Source organism: Apteryx mantelli, chromosome 3, assembly GCF_036417845.1.
Source record: "Apteryx mantelli isolate bAptMan1 chromosome 3, bAptMan1.hap1, whole genome shotgun sequence".
NCBI lineage: Eukaryota > Metazoa > Chordata > Aves > Apterygiformes > Apterygidae > Apteryx > Apteryx mantelli.
Window position 1 is genome coordinate 92630971 of NC_089980.1, and position 23779 is coordinate 92654749.

Here is a 23779-nt window from a genome sequence, read left to right on the forward strand (position 1 = left end):
TGGATCATGGAGGAATCATACAAGATGTTCCTTCCCTCAAAGAAATCAGTGGTCTAACAGCTGCAACTGAATTATAGTTGAAAAGGAGTTTCATTTTATGTCCATCTACTGAAAATATGTATCACAGACAACTCTCTTCAGTTTTGAGGACTCTAAATTGCAGGTTCAGTTGAAATGTCCAGCTCCATGTTTTCATTTTTCAAAGTTATCTATCACTTCTCACATCAATTTCTACAATATTTACAAAGATTACATTAATAGTACGTCAACAGGGCTGCACAGTCCTCGTTTTGCTGTGTAGCCAGCTTTGCATTTGATGCATCAGATCGCCTAAAAGTCATATGTTCTGCAGCTCTTCGATCACAGTAGCAGACTAGCTGAGCAAAGGTCTGTCCATGGACACCCTCGCAGTCTAGTGGAGCATTCGCTATGGAATACCCCACCTGTTCAGAGAATGCAGCAGTGTCAAATGCTACAGGACATGATTCTTCCTGGATGCTTTCCTTGAATTTCATATCTGACATACTGTTTCCTCCTCAATACCCGTGTTCCCACAGTATTCAGAAAGTTGAAAGGTATGCAGAAAGCTGAGACAACAGTTAGTCTTCGTAAGACTGGACAGTATTTGATGAAGCTTGTCATTTCTTGCGCTGATTAGTTTCCCAGTTCTCCTGGACCTGTTGTTGCACAACAATAGCTAGGTTTGTTTAATAGATTCTGTCCAAATGAGTTTCAGGCTGTGTGCGTGCTTTTCATGAAGAAATGTCCACTTGAATACCTCATGTCTAGTTTAGTCTGAGCTAGGAAGCCTTCAGTGATGTTGAAATATCCTATTTACTGTGATTTGTAGATCACAAAGCTCATCCCTACCTTTGCCAATTGCTATGCGTAATGCAGCAGAAGTTTTGCAGCAGTTGGTTCCTCAGTATTAAAGCAGGACTGGTCACAGTTTGCCCAAAGTAGAGTCTGAGTGGGCAATCTCTTGAAGAATAGAGAATAGTTACCTGCCTTAGAGGTGGGTTGTTTTTTCCCTTTTTTTTTTTTTTAATGTACATTGTCCATGCACATTCCAAAACCAGGTCTCTGTCCCCATTAGAATTTGCAGTTCCTTCTTACAAAAGAGCCAAGAAGCAGTTGAAGCTGCCTTCCTTGCTAATTGTTGTAGTCCACTGTGGTTGCAAGGACTCTTCAGGAGACATCACTCTGTAATGATCGTCCTAGCTATGCTTAAGAGGCACAGGTGCATCATGAGAGAAATCTGAATAGACAGTGCATCTCAAAGGGAAGACTGCCACTGTAAATGGAGTAATTCTTCATTTTTTATTATTGTTCATTGATGCCAGTGCGCCAGCAGATGACAATGAGGAAAGAAAACCTTATGGTTACCCTGCTTTTTTGTATAATGATAAGATCTTTAAATATACACTTCCTAGCTAAAACTCTAATTTGAAGCTGTCAGCCAAGACTGTAATGTCCAAGCTTGTGACCCATTACTTGTTCAAAGGGACAAAGCTCAGATTATCCTTTCAGAAACAGACACTGTTACCAGCTTGTGATGTTAAGCTTGGGTAAAATCAGATACACTGCTCTACATGAAATTGGGAGCTGAATAAAGAGGAACAAGCTCTTTCAGAAATTGCATCTATATCTGTGGTGACGGTAGATTTTGGAATTTTGTACAACAGAAATTATTAGAATCAAATTTCCAATTTCTTTAAATTTATTTTCCTCTGATGTTTTTACAGCTTTTAGTTTTTAACCTAAACCAAAAATACAATGGAGTATTTATTGTTTGTTGCTTGAAGTTCTAATGTAATTCTCACAAGTAAACAAGTAGGGCGGGTGGTTTGGGGTTTTTTTGGTTGGTTGGTTGGTTGTTTTTTTTTAGGAAATTTGTATTTGGATTTTTTCCTTACATTTACAGTGTAAGGGCAGAGAAGAAAAGTACCCATGTACACAATTTACATGTACAAAATAACTTTAACCACAATGATTTTTGCAGTCTGCTGTGTGCATCATTTTACCATCTGCATCTTGTTAAGAATATTCTTTGAGACCTCTAGAAATAATTGAAATCCTTTTGCACAAGCATACCTTTTCTAATATTCAATAGCATCTATACCAGGTAATATCCAGCTCCCACTGAATTCAGTGAAAATGAATTGAATGAAAGGGCGCTCACTGACTTGGAAAAAATGAATCAGGCCCATACTGATCTTGAGCTTTTAGATATATGAATGTGAATATAAATGTGTGCTAATTATGGATACATATTGTGTGTATAGTATGTGCAAATATGCATAGACATATGCATGCAAGTGAATTAAATTTTACCATAAAGTTGTTTTGTGTTTCTGAAAAAAAACAAGAATTTTTGAAAAGATAAAAGATGACTTTTCCTCTTCTAACTTTTAAATCAAACAACCTATTATCTCCATGCTATTGTTCTGCAGTGATGCTGTGCTATAAAACAGGGATAGAAGAATCTGGTCTATGTCATGGATAGGTATATTGCTGTCTTCTAAATAAGATTTTTAGTGTTAAGTGTATGGCTTTTAATAATATATCACAACTGTGTAAACCATATTTTAAAATATTTCTTGAATAATCTTATCTGAGGTAGTGGAGCATTTTGGTTTGGGTAGGAAAGTTGCTGGGGTATGAGCACAAGTCAGTTCTTAATCAAAAATAATTTTAAGATAGTCGTCATAAAGTTTTTTTCTGTCTGTAGAGATCAGGAGGGTACCAAAGAATGATTTCTAAGTGTTTCACTCATTGTATAAGTTCAACTTTCTCCTACAAGATCTTGTTTTTATGACACAAAAGTGTGTCATAAAAAATTAACATTTAGTTATAACACGGAGATGTTTTTATTTCACTTGACATCTGTACCAGATGTGAAATGTGTAATTATTTTTGTAAAAGACTTCATAACTTCCACGATTCTTTTGTTTGGTGCATCTTTCTTCTATTGGGCATTTTAGACAATTGATAAGCATTATTCAGTGGCATATGGTCCGAGTCTGACGTGCTTTGAAAAGAGTACAGAATACTAATAATGAGGATTCTGTGAAAATGGGAAAACCAGCACAACAGATATGCTTTGAGAAAATATGGGGTTTTAGCATCTTGAAACAATATATCACACTCAAAGGGACAGAATTGGGCTGCACAATCTGTTAGCTCATTCTTGTCCAATCTGGTCTCCTCCTTTCTTTTGGAGCCAGCATTGTCATCAGCTTGCTGAATTATACTCTGACTGGAATGTATTTCAGGCACAGGGTAATGTATCTACTTAAATGGAATCCTATCTTTCTACAAAAGCTTTTTAAGTATAATAAATTTAAAATATAAAAAAAGTTCTATTAGCTTAAAGTAAATGGTTCAACAGTTTACATATGTGCAGGAACAAAGAAAATGACTACTTACTAGTTTGAGAAAAATCTAGCTTGTACAAAGGTTAGAATATAAAAGGTAGAAATAAACTTTATTTTTATAATAAATATTTTGCAGTAATATGAGAGTTTCAATTTGGTTTTTGAGGGTTTTTTATTAAGAGCTGGATACCTACTCAACCTCATGTTAGAGGAATGCATGGGAGGTATTTTTGTTTGTTCTTCAAGAAATCTGTGGAAGATAGCGTAGGCTACTCAGCATGGGACCAATCCTGTCTGTCTCTCCCTGGAGTCCAGGGAAAATCCCTCTTTGCATTGTTTGAGAATAAGTTCCCTGAACCAGTGTTGCAGTTTTTTTAATAACTTCAAGTCAGTACAATGTACATTTCCATATAAATGTATTATTTTTAAAATACTTAAGATAAAATGTGCTTTCTTTAATCTTTTATAGTTAATGTTACAGTTGTGTTCAAAAAGATAAATAGTAATGAGATTATAACAACATAGAAACATTAGGTTTGTTTTATAGTCACATTGGTGCGTCTGTTTCTGATTAATGAAACCATTAATTATGCCAGTATTTCTTAATAGAAAGTGATAATATTCTTACACTAAGCTGGCATAAGAAAAAGAGTTATATTTTTAAATAAATTGTCATGAGAATTGTAAGCCTTGGGCTGTGCCTATGGGTAAAATAGCTGTGTTTATTACCTTGATTTATGTGAAAGTAAGGGGTCAGCTAAAAATGACTAGGATTCCCTGCTGCTAAAATGACAGGCTAGTAGTACATGCGCCAGCTCTCCTGCTAAGGGCTCTCTAGTTTTCCTGTGCTAAATTACACTGCTTTGCAGGTGTGACTAACAGCACCACAGGCCACCGCTGTAATACAAGTCAGAGGAAGAAAAAAATAACCACTGCTGACTGTAAAAGCAAGAAGAACATCTTGGACTAAATTCCCAGCAGTGTGAATTTGGGATGTTTTATGCTGGAAACTACATGTCCAAAAGAAATAGCTCAGGTTCTATACTGAAAATAACACTGTAAAACTGTTTGGGCTGAAGGAGCAGTCTAATCGCTGTAGACTAACTCTGCAGAGAGTTAGAGGCAGAGCTAGTATGATCACTGTACTTTTATAGAGGAATAGGGAGTTTAGATTCATTATTTTCCTCCTATTAAATTCTGTTCATGTGAATAATTAAATAAAAAATGTCATTGGAACTGACTTGTTTTCTATATTGAAGACATGACAATGATAAGGTGATAATTCTTGGTGGGGAGGAGAAAAATTATTTCAGCAAGATGATATCTTTTGCCAGTTTATGAGGGCCAAAATTAAGTGCATTGGGAATGTATGAATTCTTCACATCTTTTTATGGTATTTGCTGGTGCTGTTTACTACTTTTTCATCTTAATTCTCTGTTTGTCAAATGTATTCATACAACTATTGTTTCTCACAGTGTCTATCCAAGCATAAGGAGATTATATAGTACTAGTACTACTTCATAAATTCATAGCAAAAACACTTTAGTAGGTTTGAGTATATAGTTAGTAATGTATGTTGATGATCCCAGATGTAAAAAAACAGTATACAAGTTTTCATTTTATCCTGTTATTTTTTGCCTCAGAAGAAGAAATCTTTAAGATGGGTCATAACTCATGTTGTCTACACTACAGTCACATGTCTACATGTTGACTAGAGAAATCAAAGGTTTGCTGATTGTATCTAGATAGATAAACTTTATCCTTTAACATATCCTCCTTTCATTCAGTCCTTTTCTTTGTTCTACTTATCTACTCCTTCTTGTTTCCCTTTCCTAAATAGACTTTATCCCATCTCTATTTCTTAATTCATGACTTTTTTTTTTCTTTCTGTTTCCTTTCTGTTCAGTATTTTACAGTCCCTTTTCACTCTTTTCTTCTGTAAGCCTCCTTTTCTTTTATGCAGGCCAGCTCTATTTAAACAACAAACCTTCCATATCTCATAATATATGATACTGTCAGGAACATCCAGGCAGCTGAATATCTCACCATTATGAGTGAAAATGAAGTTTAGGAGTTTCTATTAGTTCAAATTGACCGGACCAAGACAAAACATCAGAAATACTTTTGTAAATTGGGTTCTCTGTTACTTCCATCAATTCTGTTTGTGCTAGTTGATCCTACTTGAAAAAAAGAAAAAAAAAACTTTTTGAAAAATTTTTTTAAGTTGCTCTTCTTGCCAAAATTGATCGATTTACCGAATCTATATTGAATTTTTTAAATCCTGTATTTAGACTGTTATTTTCTCAAGCTTTTTTATACCTTTTAAGGATTTTTTTGATATTTGTAGTGACATATACTCCTTGGTTTTATTCATGTGAGTAATTATATTAACCTTAAGGTATGAGAATTATAAAACTTGAGAAAGTTAAATTCTGAATATCAGAAGTGCAACACCTGAGAGTCTTAAGTGGAGGATGACAGTGTCACTGCAATCATCCAGGTATAATATCTCAGTACTTTGAGAAAGTAAATCAGAGATGCAACTGAATACTCAACCCATATTCTCCAGTTACTCCGAGTAATTTGTTCCGCATTACACCTCTTTCTCTAACTGTACTTATACCTTCTATGTCTGTTGTGAGCAATGCTGCCATAAGTATGCAATATCATCATGCCACTGCTGGTGGCACCAGGAAACCACTAATAAGAGATGAGGTTTGAAGTTTCCTGGCTATAATTATATTAAAATCACATAAAATAATAAATAGCCTTATAAATAAAATAATGAAATAAATACTGAGGGAGAAAAGTCACGAGGCGAGTGAGAGAAGTTATAAAGCTCTAGTTCATTATTAGTGAGGGGCTATTCACAGAGGTAGTCTACAGAAATAAATGAGCTTTTTATGGAATTTACTACAAGTCTTAAGCAAGACATATAAAGGGTAGTTAAAATGATTCTGAGTAGTCAGTGACACGAGATTTATTTTTTAAAAAAATTAACTTTCTACCTAAACTGCAAAAAATTTTAAAGACATTTATTGTATGCTGGATTTCACTATAGAATTTGAGTCTATAAATTAAAAAATTGCACTTGAAAAATTAATCAGATGAATTTGCATTTCAGCATGTGAATAGGAAACTTTGTTGCTGGAATGTAATTGCAAAATATCAAACTGAAGAACTCTGTCTTTTCATAGGCATTAGAGTGAGCCAAATTTATTTTTCACCACTGTCATTTTGTTACTGATTGCAGGGATTTGCTATGTTTTTATAGCAGTCCTAACTCCTTTGATACTAGGAGTTGCTTTAAATAAACACAGAGGAAAATGCATAGCATTTGTCTGACCTGTCAAAATATTTTCATCATTTTGAGTTCCTTATCTGTGCTACTAATAGTGTCAATAAAGTCATGTACATTTTGTATTTTTTTCCTTCCATCCTTAATATATTACTTTACTTCTTAGACTAAAAATAGACTGTTAAGAGAATGGAGACTGTGTTTTTCTCTGTCTGTGTAGACATTATTGAGCAAATTATGCTTGCTATAGAAACTAAGATAATAGCAACCCTAAAAGATTAAAAAGTTCTGAGAAACCGTTTTAAAGCATGTAACTGTTCTCTGTTACAGATGAATGACATTATAGTGACAGTTAGAGATTCAAATCTGAAGCTGACACTTGCTTTTGGAATAGGCATGCACCATGCAGGGTTGCATGAGCGGGACAGGAAAACTGTGGAAGAATTGTTTGTGAACTGCAAAATCCAGGTACATTTGTTCTTTGAATCTTGCCATAATGAGATTTACATGGAATTTTAAAAGTTGTCTTTTTGTTACATATACCTCATTAATCTTTCTTTCTGTTTTAGGTTCTTATTGCCACAAGCACATTAGCTTGGGGTGTAAATTTTCCAGCTCATTTAGTAATTGTTAAAGGAACAGAATATTATGATGGAAAAACAAGACGTTACATGGATTATCCCATTACAGGTATTCATATAAATTATGGAAATGCTCAGATACCAAAATGCTTTTCAAGCATATGCAAATTATCTGAATCATTTAGAAACTGACCCCTGAAAATATCTAACTTAGGTAGAGGCTAGGATTGTTTTCTTTGTTTAATATAATTTGATAGAGAACATAATACTAAATATATATGTGTGTGTGTGTGTGTGTATATATAAATATATATATATAATATATTCTATAACATAATGTTATCTGTTTTGGAAGTCTTTTTTCTTTCTAACTCCTTTAATGAGTATCATCCAAAATAGACATTAAACAATTGAAGGGGCAATACAAAGTCATATTTAGCTACCTAGTAAGTTGCATAAAAGTAAGTTTTCACACAAATCATTTTTTCATTTTTGAAATCTTTTTTAGAATTAGTCTATTCTAAAATTCTATTTCTATTTTGAAACAGATTTTTAACAGTATACATCCCTGTGGTTTGAAATTCAACAGTTGAATCGTGTATGAGAACATAAAATTTACTTAACAGTAAACAAAAACAACATTAACTAGTATAGTATCTTCAGTGAAGTTAAAAAGTAACTGATACTTCAAAAATAAGCCGCTAAATTAAGTATTTGAATTTCTGGTTTGATGCAGATTTTTATTGCTTTCTGTCTCCAGTCAACTCCACTTTTCATAAAGTGTTCTGCAGTGTTTTCAGCAAGCTTAAGAAAGTGAACCATGGAAGGACTTCTTTCAAAGTTCAGACAGGGAGAATATTTGTCTGGATGGTACTAAGCTTGAAGAATGAGGACAAGCTAAATTTATTCCAGATTTCCTGCTCTGTTTTCCCTTTCTCTTTTCACAAGAGAAATTTTATTATTAAATGATCCTACATTACCCCAGAGATCTGTGTGCCTAAGGACAATCTAAATGTTATCTGTAATGTAGCTAGAGATCTTGTATCTTCTTAACCAAGCAGTGTCCTTTTAGCAAGACGAGTTTACTAATGAAGAAAAGCTCAAACTGAAAATGTTACAGGGGTTGCTTACCCAAGTAACCCATTGTAGAGCTTAATTTAGTGGTTAGTGCTGTACAGGAAACTTGGGATTGATTGCCAGAGCAAGTCTCTTGTTTCAAGATGACCCGGGAGCTTAGCTGGGAAGCTTGCACTCTTGTGTTTTGTGACAGACTTTGGCTGATGTAACGCTGTATGAGCAGTCTCTGCCGAGAAGTGGGATCTCGCTGTTCTCCACTGGAAGAGCCGTGGCAACAGACTTTATTACTGAATGGGGAAATGTGATAAGGAAAGAAACCGACTGAAGTTTTAAATTTTATGTTGAATCTATGGGACTGTCAAAGAGAAATAGTCAGGAGTACAGATTATTTCAGGAGAAATAATTGGGAATACTTTCAAAAGACATCAGAAACTCAATAAGCATTGGAGCCTGTTTTAGAAATATGTTGTACAAGTACTCACAAAGGCGTTAGGGAATGCTGATACTTTCACTCTTCATTGCCTTTCTGAATTCAGGTTATGTGGAGTCTTGAACTGACTTGTACAGTGGAGGTTGGTTGATTCTTGAATATTACATGAGAGCGCTTTGAGGGAGAAATGTCACCCTCTCTGCAAAAGAAGCATTTAGACATTGTTGTGTGTGCTGCAATAGGAAATGCAGTTTCCTTATTTTATGAAGAAACATGTGGTGTGGTTTGCTTAGAGCAATTTTATTTTTAACTTTCTGCAGAATATTTATGTATCTGGAAGTTCTGTGGAAAGGTAATACAGTTTTTCAGTGGCAATAAAATGAAAATGTAATGAGTTTCTTTCTGAAATGCTTCCAAATTTTCAAAACACTGTCTTTAATGCTGCCCCCAAGTATGCCTTCACTGTTCCATCATGGTGTAACTTGGTTTCTTTCTGCAGAAGTTACCTTGCTGTATCAAGGCTTTGGTTCTAAGGAAGCAGCAGAATGAATGATTCCAGGCTGTTCAGTAATTTGAAAATAAGGAAAAACACTCCTCTGAGTGAAGTCAGAGGTTTTGGGGAGGGCCCTTCTTTCAGTTACCAGGCATTTACTCAGCCAGTTGGATCATTTGTGACATTTCAAGAGTTTAGTCCCATGATTAAAGGCAGCCAAGCAGCATATAGACCGTAAAGAAAATATTGGTTTTGGATAACTACTTAGTGGATATTGACAAAAATCATTTCCTGATGCTTTTTGGTAAATTCATTTCCTATATGGTATCATACACTGTTTAATTCACCATACTAGAATAGCAGGAAGTTGTTTCTTCAATCCCCTATGCACATACCTATTCAGAAATATCATTTTCAGACTATTTTCATTTTACATTTGCATGTCATTCCTAAATTAACAAAATGAATAAACTGATTTAAAAAAATTGTTGTCTCTATAGCTTGCATGTACACAAGTGAGAGAAAGTCACTATCAGGCTGTTTCTGCTATCGCTGTCCATTGCTGTATCCCATTCTATATCATCTGTCTTGTCCCTTCCCCAACCACAATACCCTTTTTCCTCTAAAAACCTAATAAATCATATATAGAAACAAGGCTTATATAAGGAACTTTTATTACTACGAAAAGTAAGGTACTTGAAAATTAGGAAATAATACAGAATTGCCATTGTAGCCTTCATAGATCTCTTACTCATATGATCTTTAATTACATGATCAAGCAATGGATGGATGTGGAATAAAAGGAGAGAAGAGGGAATTTATATTAAATGTAGGCTTGGGTACTACTGCAGTGAATAGTCTTGAAGCACCCAGGAATATAGACTCTGCCAGAAAGAAGTTCATTGTAAATTTACCTGAGATGGAAAAAAAAAAATAGGTATGTCAAAACCAATAGGGCTTATGAGACCACAGAAATACAAAAAATCCATTACACAGAAATAAATGCATTTATTCTCTTTGGCAGATGTACTTCAGATGATGGGACGTGCTGGCAGACCACAGTTTGATGACCAAGGCAAAGCTGTAATTCTAGTTCATGATATTAAGAAAGACTTCTACAAAAAATTCCTTTATGAACCTTTCCCAGTGGAATCCAGGTAAAGCTGATCAAACTATCAACAGTACTACAAATGAGGGATAGAGAAAAAACAAAAGAAAATTCCCATCCAGGTTATCTCCTAAATGTTGGGATCCTAGAAGACAGTCATTTTCCGAAAAATGTTATTCATCTTTATGCAGAAAAATTCTTTCTTCCATGAGTCTTGAAGCACTGTTCAGCTCTTTAGTCCATTCCTAGATAATACTGCAAATGCTTCTCTGCTTTTGAGTCTTGTCTCAGACATTTGAATGAGAGGACAAGCTGTTCTTCAAGGCCAGTATGTAGGACAACTATTAATGATCCTCACAACCCTCTCTGAAATGTTCTGATAAATTCTTAATAAGAAAAAACAGTAGGTGAGTCTTTAGCACTTTTCACCTTGTGTATGTTATAGATTATATAATATATGTTGAATTATAATTCATATAATATATGTCAAATATACTGGATATACATATATAGATATCTACATATAGACATGTATAGATATCTCTATGTAGACACATTATATATTTTCAGCTCATATACACTATAGATATCTCACATTGGTCAAAATTGCACAAGAAAAGAAACTTCCTGATGTAAACAATTAATACACCTTCAATACATCTTTCACTGAAAAATTGCAATATTTTTGTCAGAAAAGTAGAAATACTACCTTTTTGGAGCCTCCTTGAACTTAGCTAATCGAGTGTTTGCTGTCCAGCATAATGTAACTTCTGCCTTGTTTTTAATATTTATAATATACTTAGTTGTTCCATGCAGAACAGAACTAGTTACATCAGTCTCCTATAGACGCATGTTTCATGGAAAAATTCCTAGAAATCTAATAAGACATGAGCTTATTGAGAAAGCTTATTGAAAGCTTTTTTCAGTGTTGAAGAATTCACAATATTGTTCTCCCAAGGAAACTTCATCCCTCAACATGAGCGCTAATTCGACCTCTGTGTGGTCAAGACATTTCTAGGAACTTGAGAGTGCTATCCATCTGTGAAATCTAGTTGCAATGGGCTGGTGTATTTGTAGGTTAATTTCTGCAGTGCACAGATGGACATATACAATTTTTGCAAACAAGAATGTGGAGACATGCACTTCATTTCCTTAGGAAACCACACTTTTTTTTTTTTAACATATAATTGCACTTGGAACAAAATGCTAGAAATTGAACTTCTTCAAAATGATAGCTATCAAGTCAAAAGAACAGGGTGATTAAAATGTTGATGTTATATCCAGACTGTACGGCGCTGGCATAAAATAGGAAATCTTTCTATTTGTAAGTGGTGTTTCTAAATAAAGAAAATAGTATCTTCAATACAAAAATTGTAATCGCACCTTGTTTCTGTTTCAAATACTATAAATGTTCTCCACTTCTCGTAGCTCTTTTTATTTGTATATATTTGCTTAAATCAGCAGTTTGATAAAACTACATTTTACTATAGACACAGAATATTTGATAAACTTTCAGATGAAGATTCACATATTAATGGCACTCTCATTAAGTTCTCTGTATTTTGTGATATGATTAACGTAGAATCTGCATGGTCTCCTTTATGATTATCACAGGTATTTGAATTAAGAGGCTTCATAGCTTCAAAGAAAAACTCTGAGGTTTTTTGGAGGGTTTTTAGCTTAGTATGCTTTCCCTTCTTCTCGTACCAAAGGGCAGATCTGTGTAGTATTTCCAATTTGTAACATTAAACTTTAGATTTTTTTTTTTAATTTCTAAAAATCATTGTCTGTGTATTAGTTGTAGAATTGAGTGCACAACTCACATGACAGGCCTTGTGCACTCACTGATTGTGGCCCTGAAATATAGCACTTTAGAAGCAAAAGAGCAAGCACTCTTTATTATGAAATGGCTGTTGAACAGAGTAACCTGTCCAGTTTCTGTTGGAGAATCTGTGTAGAACAGCCACAGTTCTTACCTTCAGAAGTCTGCAATCAGTGGTACAGAGTAATAAAACAGTTACTCAAGCCAAATTATTGTTTACTTTTAGCAATAGGGTAAAAACATTAGGAAAAGAGAAAGGATTTTAATACAATAGAAAGTTGATTTGGTCTTTAAGGATATTTGCCATGCCCTGATTTTACTCGAGCCAAGCATGAGCTCATTAGTTGCCCAAGTGGAGGTCTTTATTCCACTTAATGACACTAAACAATATTTTGCTTTGTAAGAATCATTTTACACTGCTTTTGTTTTTCTGTGTTTCTGAATTTAGACTGTTCTGCGTAAAACTAGCTTTCTTTTACATTGGATGAAGGCAAGGCAAAATCTGGGGGAAACAGTTTTGATGTAATTTTAATAGCTCTAAAGTACTTGTCAAATCTTAGCTAAGCTATTGCCACTGTTTCATTTTCTGTTTGTCTTTCCATATGATTCTCTATTGAATTAAACCAGCATGATCATATGGTCAACATACAGTATTTAGAAGTTACCACTGAGTAGCTCCATCTGAATACATTTACAGGAATGACATAAACTTGTCCATTCTTGGTCCAATCAAGAAATAATTGAAACTTCATTCCACTACCATGTAAAAAAGATGACTGACCTTGCAGGAACATCCGCTCTTCCTCCCCTCTTCTCCATCACCGGAAGAAAAATATATAAAATTTTCACATTGAAAGTAATAAACCTTTTAATGCACAGCTCTACAAAGTATATCATCTGTCTTTGTGATTGTAAAGTTAGCTAAGTCCTCTTTCATCCTGTTCTTCAGCTTGTTAGAAGTGCTGGCTGACCACCTGAATGCTGAAATTGCTGCTGGAACTATTACTTCCAAGCAGGATGCAATGGATTATATCACCTGGACTTACTTTTTCCGTCGACTTATAATGAACCCAACGTGAGTATAAAATACAAATGCATTTTAATCTGAAGGTAACTTGAGGGTAGAGTTGATCCAAGGGTGATCCTCCCGCTATTGGAGCCTTAGCAGTCTCCAGTGTAGGAGCCTTACTGGCCCACACGTGAAAGAAAACTTAATTTAGTAACAACTATAAAAAAGCATTATTGAGAGGGTTACATCAGCATCCCTAAAATAAAACTCTAGATTATCACTTTCCTTTAGGTACTATATTTATAATGTGTTACTTTTTTTTTTTTTTAACTACCACATTGATACATTATGCCCAGTTTTCTATAGGAAATCTATTAAGAGCTGAATTTTCCTAATAAATGAGAGAATAGCTATCAGCTGTTTCTCTGTGATAAACTTTACTTTCATTAAGGGATCCTGGTGAAACCATGTGTGCAATATTTTCAGTGACTGTTAGCATCCTGCCTAGCTCCAGCTGGTATGCAGATCATTCTGAGCTGTTCCAACAACGTAGCCTGCTTTTGCCACAATGTTGTTTTGGGTAAATGGTATGTTATGTATCACATGATCATTCGCCAACCAAAATAATGTGGCAAATAAAGAATTAGGATTTTATAGCACTGTTTCATAATGTTTTGTAAATATCCTCCTGATATATTCCAGAGTGTCATATTTCTGAAATCCCATTAATGTCCATAACATTTGGCTGTATTTTCAATTGAGTTCTTTATGGGTAACTGCTGTTGGAGCTTGCAGGTGATAAAGGCCAATGCAATAATTTCCTTGAATTTTGTTTTAGTCATCTTTAGTTTTGAATTCTGCCTCTAGTACTATTCAGTGAATCTCCTGCAAATGGACTTTCCATCTAATGTGCTTGAGAAATCAAAAATGCACAGTGTTAGAATTGTATATTAAAAAAAAGTAATTCACTGCCCTACTTCATAACTAATAAAATGAGTCAATTTGCCTGGAAGATGTTTCTGCCAGTGTGTGACGAACAGCTAAATTCTGTTTTTGTCTAGGCTGGTTTTTAAATGTGGGTAAGCTGTGTTTGTTTATATTTACCCTTCTTCCCACCTCTTGAAATGCAAAAATTTGATCATGTATGACTTTGGAATTTTGTTCATGATCCATACAACTATTGTTAAAAAGTATGTCACTGCAGACACTATTCTTATTTAGTATAAGGAATAAGTAATACTATTTTAAAATGCATTGCTATTGAATTGCATTGTTTAAGTAATGTTGTTGATTTGTCTTTGGCAAGCTTTGATCATGTAGTATCTATGGTAGATACATTTTTAGGATACAGCACAGAACATAAAGTGTAGAATATAGAAATGTAGTCACCTGATTTAATAGGCAAGTTCTCCCCAGTATAAAAGAAGGTTCCCAGTGGAGTACAAAGTTGGCATATTTACTGATGGTCCTTTTTTCTCAGCAATTTCTTTAATGTGCAATGTCATGGAAAGTTAAATTTGAAGTTATCATAATATCAACTTTTAAGCCATTCTGCTATTTTGGTGGATTCTCTGAAGAAATGTAGGAATACAACACTATTTCATGATGGGATGCAGGGTCTTTGTCGTGGGAGACAAGGTCAACAGATTTTGACTAGTCATGTCCATAATGGCAGGAGAGGAATGCAAATTGAAATTGGAGTCTTTCAGTGGAACACTGCACATGCAGGTTGGAACAATTCACAGCTTGTGCTGCTTTCCCCAGTGTCTCATCCATGCGCAGGTACTCAGCGTTCCTTCTGTACTCAGTCATGCAGAGAGAAAAATGAAGGACATTATTGACTGTGTCAGAAAGGTCATTTCTAGATACCACGTGCAAATGCAATGGATATGCTTGCTTTCCATTCTTCTGCATAATAATAAATTCTCTTAAGTTTCATCCAATGTTGCTAAACTAGCTAATTAGTAGAGTTCCTGGGCATACTATCTATGGTATTTTCAGATCTCTTACAAGCTAAGGAGTGCCAGCATGGTCAGTGTTTGATTGAGATATATCAAAGGAAAACTGAAGAGTTTTATGAGAAGTCAGTGACAATTGAGAGTACTTTGTATAAATTGCAGTATAGTAATGGAATTTGCTGTGCCATAGATGAGCATCCAAAATGTTTGATGTTACCAGACAAGAATTATTCGTGGCCCTAAATAATATTAAAAAAAATTTTTTTTTCCACAAGAGTAGGAGCAGAGTGGCTAGATTTCAGTCTGGGTACTAACACCCAGTCTGTGTCAGCTGATATACGGTTCTTTATCATGTCCTGCCCCAGAGCAATTTTGTTGACATTCACTGCATTATGAAACAACAACTACTTTCCAGCCAGCAGCTGATCATATGTTAGTGGTGAATAAGTAATTCCCATATGCATGATTGATAAATTTCCTTGGGATTCATTGGCATGAAAGGCGTTGCATGTGGTTCTGTAAATCCTCAAAATAATGGGCTTAGATAATATGCAGAAGATTTATATTCTCATTTATTTCCGATTTTAGCTACTTATAGATTAAAACTGCATAAACAAATCTAGGATCATTCTGTTCTAGCAATCCAGCATCATAAAATGCCTTACTGACTGCTTTCAATTTATAGTATTTAAGTAATATTACTCTACTTTTTCTGTGAGATAAAGATCAAAGTATACTTTTGCCCTTGCTCTAAGTGTCCAGGTTTCTTCTAAACATACAGTCATTAAGAAAGCTTTTCTGGCATGTTTGAGATGATAATTTGTTAGACTTGTAATAATGTCTCTTTAAAAGGTGTTGTTAAAAATCTTTGCATGTTCCAATACTTATTTTCATCAAACCATTTTAATTTCCCTGTCTGTTGAATCTCTGTATCCTGACATCTGTGAAATGGGTTTAACTGTATAGATAAGAGAGGTAACTGAGCTGATGATCTGGAGGCTAAAGTAGCTGAGTGCTAGTTTTATTCAGAGGTATACTGAATAACCATGTCCATGGCGTTTAAGCTGTGGTGTACAAATCAGAGGGGAGTTCCACATAAAATTATTTATTACAGTATATCAGTCTCAATATCCAGAGTTTCTTCCTTGTTCATTCCCTCCCCCCAAAGAAATTATTTCTAAATGTTGTAGAGGTTTCTGAATTTGCACTTCAAGTCAAAGTTTCTGTGCTACTTCAGTCAAGTATGACAACATGTTCTCCTTTACGAATATACCTTTAGCTAGTATTTTCCCTGCTTAGTCCAGACCATGTTTAAAGACAGATCAGCTAAGTGCCCTGTTCTTTGAAAGGGGCTATTTTGAGAGTGTCGTCTAGCAGACGTCTAGCAGACTGAAGCCTTGGGCAGATCGGCTTTCCTTGACTGAAATTCCTTGACTGTTTCATTCTTTTGCCCATATAAAACATTATAATCCACAACTTTCTGCAAAAGAGAAACAACTATGGGAAACATTTTCTGTAAATCAGATTATGATATTTTCCAGATACTTATGCAGTAAAAGAGAAATAGCAATTTACAACATATGCAAAGCTAAGCAGAATCAACTTTCATTTGGAATGTTAATTTTTGGATAATCTGAGAGTACACATCACATCACTGTTAAAATGTGTGTGCTTTTATATATTTATACACACACATGCACATGCAAAATTAGTTTTCTGTGTAAATTGCTTTGGAATATCTGACAAATTTCGTTTTGTTAATTAATTCTGAGAATCATTCTTAAGCTTTTTCACTTTATGTCAGTCATATGAAACTTACTGGAGCAAAAAAATAATATAGCATAAATTATAATTAAATGGAATTATCTCAGACTGGTACTCTTATCACTAATCATACACTTGTATTTTACTTTGAATTTCCTTTTCTCAGTATGATTGGCTGAGCATGTCTATTTTGCGGGCCACAAAGGTGATGAAAGGACAGGAGCATCCCTCATATGAGGAGAGGTGGAAAGAGCTAGGACTATTCAACCTAGAGAAGAGAAGGCTCAGGGGGATTCTGATCAGGGTGTATGAATACCTGATGGGAGGGGGTAAAAAAGATGGAGCAAGACTTTCTTCTCAGTGGTGCCCAATGGCAGGATGAGAGGCAATGGGCACAAGTGCAGGAAATTCCATCTGAACATAACAGAACACTTATTTATTGCAAGGGTGGTTGAACACTGGAACAGGTTGCCCAGAGAGGTTGTGAAGTCTCCATCCATGGAGATATTCAGAACCCAACTGGACATGGCCGTGGGCAGCCTGATCTAGGTGATCCTTCCCTGAGCAGGACTAGACGTTTCCAGAGTTCCCTTCCTACCTCAACTATTCTGTGATTCTGTGAATAATAATTATGATTATTACTGTGCTAATATAATTTCCTGCATTGAGGTGACAGCTAGTGTTGGCCAGTCAGGATAGAGTAATGTGTATATATTTCAGTGACAAAATCACAGTTATTCAGAATTTTAGTGCTAGTTTGGAATTGTATCAGAAAGAGGATTACTGAAGAAAATTAAATTAACTAAGATGAAGAGATAAATGGAAAAAGTTTGGCAGTAACTAATAAAAACAGATTAGAAGGTGAAGGTATATTACACTGCAATAATTACTGATATCCATACTCTGAGTTGGTAAACAGATATTCTCAGGACCATTTAGGGTTGCATTTAGATCTATGTTCATATATGTACTTCCCTTCACAGCTATATGTATTATTACAAATTTCATTACAAGACCTTGGGGTTTTTTTGAATTATTAGGATCACAGTGATGTGAAAAGCACAGAAAATATTCATGGTATGCTTTTATCAAATTATTCACACGAACGAAGGTTTTCTGATTCTCTCAGGCTGGGAAGTTCCAGACTGCTGAGTATTTGATCAGCCTCCTAAGCCCCAGCCTGCTGCAGCCTTCTGTGAGAATGTACAGCTCAGGACCCCAGCATCGCCCCGTTCAGAAAGCAAATTCACGTGGTCATCTTCCTACTCCTGGATATGAGTTACCTGTACAGATTATCTGTTGGGGTATAGCATAAGAAAAATAAATAGCCAATCAATAGATCAGCAAATTTATAGGTGCCTGTTACCTCTGATTTCTCATGGAAACTCATCTTATGAGGTACACTTTCTTGTAAATATTTTAATTAGGAGTACTGATGTGGTGGCAAATGCCTTCCTGATGCCAGAGAAACTGCATTCACTTCTTTTGGTTTTCTTACATAATCACAGTGAAAATACTAAAAACTGATTAAAACTAATTATGTTATCGATCAAATTATTGCTCATACGTGGCATAAGCAAATATATAAATTCTAGAAAATAATGGTTTGAACGTAAAATACAGATACAGATTAGTCTGTAGTATTTGTGCATGCTCTAATGCATTAGCAAGCCTGTCTCAGACTCCAGAGTAGGTCAGCAATGCCTTACCAGGAGAAGGGGGTTGGTACACTGGTCTGTAGTCTGCTGGCTATAAAGGTCCATCAGTTGTGCCATGCCCTCAGTACCATTTGCATGGCATCAGAAGATGGCAGCTGCAGAAAACCACAAGCTTATGAAAGTAAAACAATTTACAGTTGCAGTAAAACAATTTGCAAAACTGACCGTGTGTGCTTCTCCCATACCTGTTCATAACAAAATTCTGCTTTCAGAATTGTAAAATCTCAGAAAGGACACTTATTTGTTATCAGATTGTGCTGTATAGTGCTGTAGATTTGTCTTTTTGTCTGTTTCAAAATTCCTTCTGTCTAGCAAGTTTTTTCTTTTAATATTTTAGCTGACTCTGCCACCGATTTTCATTATGTGTGTCACTATTACTACCGTATAATCTGAACATAAAAAAACATGGTGCGGTAACAAATGACTTCACAGCATTGACAGTTATAGCAAGACCATTTCAAGGCTGATGAAAAATTTCCCAGAGAGATCTCAGGTCAGGTTTACATAAGCTAAACAGGAAATGATTGCCACCATTCACATTAAATCCTAAATGTTTTGTGTAACTTCATCTACATTTTATGTTCCTGCACGTCTCTCTGTCTTTCTCAGCTAATGAAATTCCACACTTCCTTAGATTAGAGAAATAAGTTCATGTTTCATGGTTTGTTGTTCTTGCTAAGCTCTACAAGATTTGGGATTTTAAATATATTATTTTAAAGACAATAAAAAGTTCTTTCAGTTTTCGATTGTTTAAATTTTATGTACTTTGTAAATTTTTACGATACCTAGGGGTTTGTTGTTAGGGCTTTTTCCCAATGGACTACTAATGGAAGTTAGCCTGTCTAGCCCATGTGCTAGATGCTGTTAGGATAAAACTGCCTTTGACTTTCACACCTCTCGGGGGACAAGTAATTGTTGTGTTCAAACAGCCTGTAATTGTGATCCCGCTGGCTTTCGCAGTACGCTTCTGGCTATTAGAATCATTAAACAACTCAGCACCTGTTAACAGCATTGTAAATATTCAACCCTGCTTGTGTGCAGGTTGAGTCCAATATAGGAGAAGGCTTACAGAGCCCAGTCTCATAAATTAGAGCTTCTGACAAGTCAATTATTGTGAAACTGGGCTTCACTGTGAAATAAATGAAATGGTGTGCTGATAAAAAGGTAGGCTGTCTGTTTATAGCAAAGGGAAAATAATGACTAGATAATTCAATGCAGTGAGCATGAAACTGCATTGTTTTTATTCTTTATCTGTAATTAAATAGTTAGGTAATATAGCTTCATAGAAGAACTCACATACAATGCAGTTTTTATACTTGGAGCAAACCAACATGCAAAATTCAACTTGCATTTATGCTTGCACATTCAAAATATTGTCTAATGTCACGATACCTCTGTTTTCTCTAATGATTTTAACATAGTCTTTCTAGATGAATAGCTTTGCTTTTTATAAGGGGGAAATGTGCAAAGTGACCAAGAAACTCCTGTGGGTGTGCTCAAATTTATATTTACCCCATTACAGATACTAGTTACAACACACTGGTACCCCTTCTCTCAAGATTCCATCTAATTTAGGATTTTTGTTCATACTGGTTTTATTTGCACTGGGCAATTAGCTATTTACACCTCTGACAATATTTTACCAAAAATCAGCAAATTTAAAATTCATACAATTTTTAAAAGGCATTGTAATGCCTTTTATGATGACTTATTCCATGTGAAATACTGTAAATTAGGCAAGAGTACAAGAAAAGATCTATTTGAATTATGGTCTCAAAATTGCAATCTCAAAAATAAAATTCAGATTATTGCCCATATCTCTTCATTTGTTTTAACAGTATTCAACATCAATTTTGTGGTACTGCAAATAATATTGCAGAAATGATATAGTGCAAGTCTGAATACTGTGGCAATAAAGCGCTTTAATTAGAATGATTTCAGTAGTGTTATATTCAATTTAGAGAAAAACACTGATGAATCATTAGTGGTTTAGATGTATAAAATAGAAATTCTGTTTGCATCCTTGAACAATTTATGTAAGTTAATTTGCTGGAATGATTTTCAGAAGGTAAGCAAATTGTTACAAAGTAATTACTACTAATAAACAGAATCTAAATGCATTGGGTGCTAAAATGTCAGGCAAATAAAAGGTGCAGATGGAAATGTTGACCATTTTTTTTCATTGCTATATTAATTCAGTATATTTAAAAGGTGACTGTCCTTACATGAAAATTAAGTTGCTGAAAACAATGTTAGAATACTTTTGCTGCAAATGTGTTTTCTTTGGGTGAAGCTGATCATGTGTGGCCATGTGCTTGATAAAACTTTTTAGTCAATACAGATTGTTCTTTGTTTTGTTTTTGTTTGGACAACAGCTATTTTGAATATTTGAGATAATCTTAATATGAACCCATATAAAATATCACAGGGCTGAATACTTCACTGCCATATACTTTGTTGTTGTATAATGTAGCTGACTGTTTCAAAACAGATTTTTTTAATCACTTTAGTTTGGTAGTAGTGTTTTACTCCAACTTTACTCAGTTATAAGTGAATGTTCAAAGCATGGGAGAATTAACCCTATAATTTGGGATTAATAACAAGGGAATAAAATATGGAAATAACTGTACAGATATTTAGCATGTTGGGTTTTTTGGTTATTCTATTGCTATTAAAAACATTTGATAAAAAAATGCTAAAAACTGTTTAAGAAAAAAAATAATGAAAATCAGTTTCTGTTAATAAAGGGTCACTGAAGGGTGCTTTTAGCATTTTAAAAACATTTCGGTCTTTTGAAATGTGCTAGCAACTGCAGAACAGTAATGAAAGCAGAGCTTAAATCACAGAGAATGGGAGTTTAGATATAACATCAAAAACTGAATTAATTGTCTAAACTTCTTTTTTTAGTCAGCGATCACATTTCAGCTCACCTAAAGCAGATATCTAAAACAGGTCGGGTGAATAGTATTCTGCCACTGCCTGTTCTCCTCATTGGGAGTTAAGCCGACTAACTCGGGTGCAGATGTAACTATGTAAAATCAGCTGAGATGAATCTCAGCACAGTATTGTGCAGCCTGTTGTTCACCTGCACAAAACAAGTGATTAAACCGCTGGCAGTAGCTAATCTCTGTGAGAGTGTGTGGTGTTATTTCCAGTGGGGATGCTGAGAACGTGGTTGTAACAGCAGGAAATTTCAGTGAAGCAGATAGTGTGAATAAAGAAGCATCTTTAACTGTAGCAACAATTTCAGTTTTCTGTTTTGTGTGACAGGATTTTACTGAGCAGGAGCACCCTTTTTTACTGTGCTTTTTAATATTTTGATAAATCATCGAATGTTTCAATGATTTATCAAAATATTAAAATGTTTTTGTCTGAATTCTGCTTTGAAATTCCCTGATTTATTTGCACTGCATGAATTCAGAATTTTTAAAAGTTAAAAATTTCTGGACCTGCTTGGTTTTTCTTTACTGTGTGTTGAACTTAATTATTACTTCCTGTACTGGTGCCTTTGATGAATTTAGTACTCAAATGCTTACATTTTTATCTAGTTTTCCTAGGCAAAATCTCTCCCTGAAATTCGGTTAGTTTGTGTGAATAAAAACTTCATAATTCAGCTTAAATTCTACAGTTAAGGCAATTTCAGTCACTGGGTCTTTTTATATACAAGTGTAACAAAATGTTTTGGCATGCTTTATAAACATTTTTCCTTAATGCAGTTAACTAAGAACCATTGTTACTAGATATAGTGTTAAAAGTTTACCTAAATAAAAATTTGTGGAATAAACATATTGACAAATACTCTGTTCTTTTTTTTTCCAGTAATTTTAACTTTGAGAATAAAATGACACAGAAATATGACAACAAATATCAGCATTTGATTGATATAAGGTTATTCTTTCAAGACATGTCACTATATGCCTAGGTTTTATTTTCAGCATTCCAGAATGTAAGAACACTTGCCATCCCTGCTGGGATTTCTGCCTTTCTCTTGAGGTTAACAGTACTGTTATTTGTGTTAGTATTGCTTATTCACTTTCATACTTATGTAATCAAGAAAATATTCCAGCTCACAAAGTGTATGTCCAGTTCTGTTGGAATCAGCTTTACTAATAATAGACAGATAAATCACCATCTTTCTGTATGTACATGCTAGTATTATTTTGGCTATTTCCACAACCCATTTAAGAATCATGAATTTCTTTTTAGACTATGTAAGGGAATAATTCTGTGTTTAATCACTTAATGTGGATATTTGCTCTTCCATGTGTGTGTATGTATAAAAATCTTGAGTGTCACAAGTATTCATGTAATGTATCTGTTTTCAATTTCTCTAGTTACTATAACTTGGACGATGTGAGCCATGACACTATGAATAAGTACCTCTCGGGCCTTGTGGAGAAATCCCTCTTTGATTTGGAATGCTCCTACTGCATTGAAATTGGGGAGGTAAGAGTGATCTGTGCCTCGGAAGATTCAGTAAAGGGAACAGCGGGATGCATGTTCCTGATTTCAGATGCTAAAGTTTGTCTGTGAAAGTATTTCTAAGACTTATGTTGAAAGCTGAGCTTTTTCTCATCAGGTTTGCAGCTTGATCAAAATTATGATGCTAAATCATTTTTTCTCTTCTCTCTTATAAAGTAGTCTTAAAATATCTTACAGTTATTGTAGGAATCATGTATATTTGATTCCTCTTCTAACAGGATAATCGCAGCATTGAACCTTTGACGTATGGCCGCATTGCTTCCTATTACTATTTGAAGCATCCAACAATTGGGATGTTCAAAGATCAGTTGAAACCTGAAAGCAACATTGAAGAATTGCTCTTAATTCTGACAGTAAGTGATAATATTTTCATAATTTAAACATCTGTAAGTCATAACTGTTAAAGATATGTGCAAGTATATGAAGGACCACCCCAAAATTAAAAAACCCCTTCTTCCCTGACCTGTAATTTCAATTGTTGTTGTTTTGAGTAAGGTAATTGAATCATTTTTCATGTACTTTCAGTACTTCAGAATTATTCTATATGCCTGTTTTTCTTATTCTTCCCATTATAATCTTCAGTTTCTACACAAATCTGATGTGTGTTTTTTCTAACTATGTGCAATACTAAAAAGCCAGAATAAAGTATATCACATATCAGT

The 23779-nt window shown here is 34.6% G+C and overlaps 1 protein-coding gene across 2 annotated transcripts in view; it reads left to right on the plus strand.

Moving 5' to 3' along the window:
* Window positions 1-23779, plus strand: part of ASCC3 (activating signal cointegrator 1 complex subunit 3) — a 287290-nt gene that overhangs the window by 221542 nt on the left and 41969 nt on the right. For both annotated transcript variants that reach the window (XM_067293927.1, XM_067293928.1), the window contains exons 31-36: window positions 7006-7143; window positions 7245-7365; window positions 10281-10413; window positions 13136-13261; window positions 22970-23081; window positions 23336-23470. In XM_067293927.1, the coding sequence (XP_067150028.1) occupies window positions 7006-7143; window positions 7245-7365; window positions 10281-10413; window positions 13136-13261; window positions 22970-23081; window positions 23336-23470 (765 nt within the window). The remainder of the gene's footprint in view (window positions 1-7005; window positions 7144-7244; window positions 7366-10280; window positions 10414-13135; window positions 13262-22969; window positions 23082-23335; window positions 23471-23779) is intronic.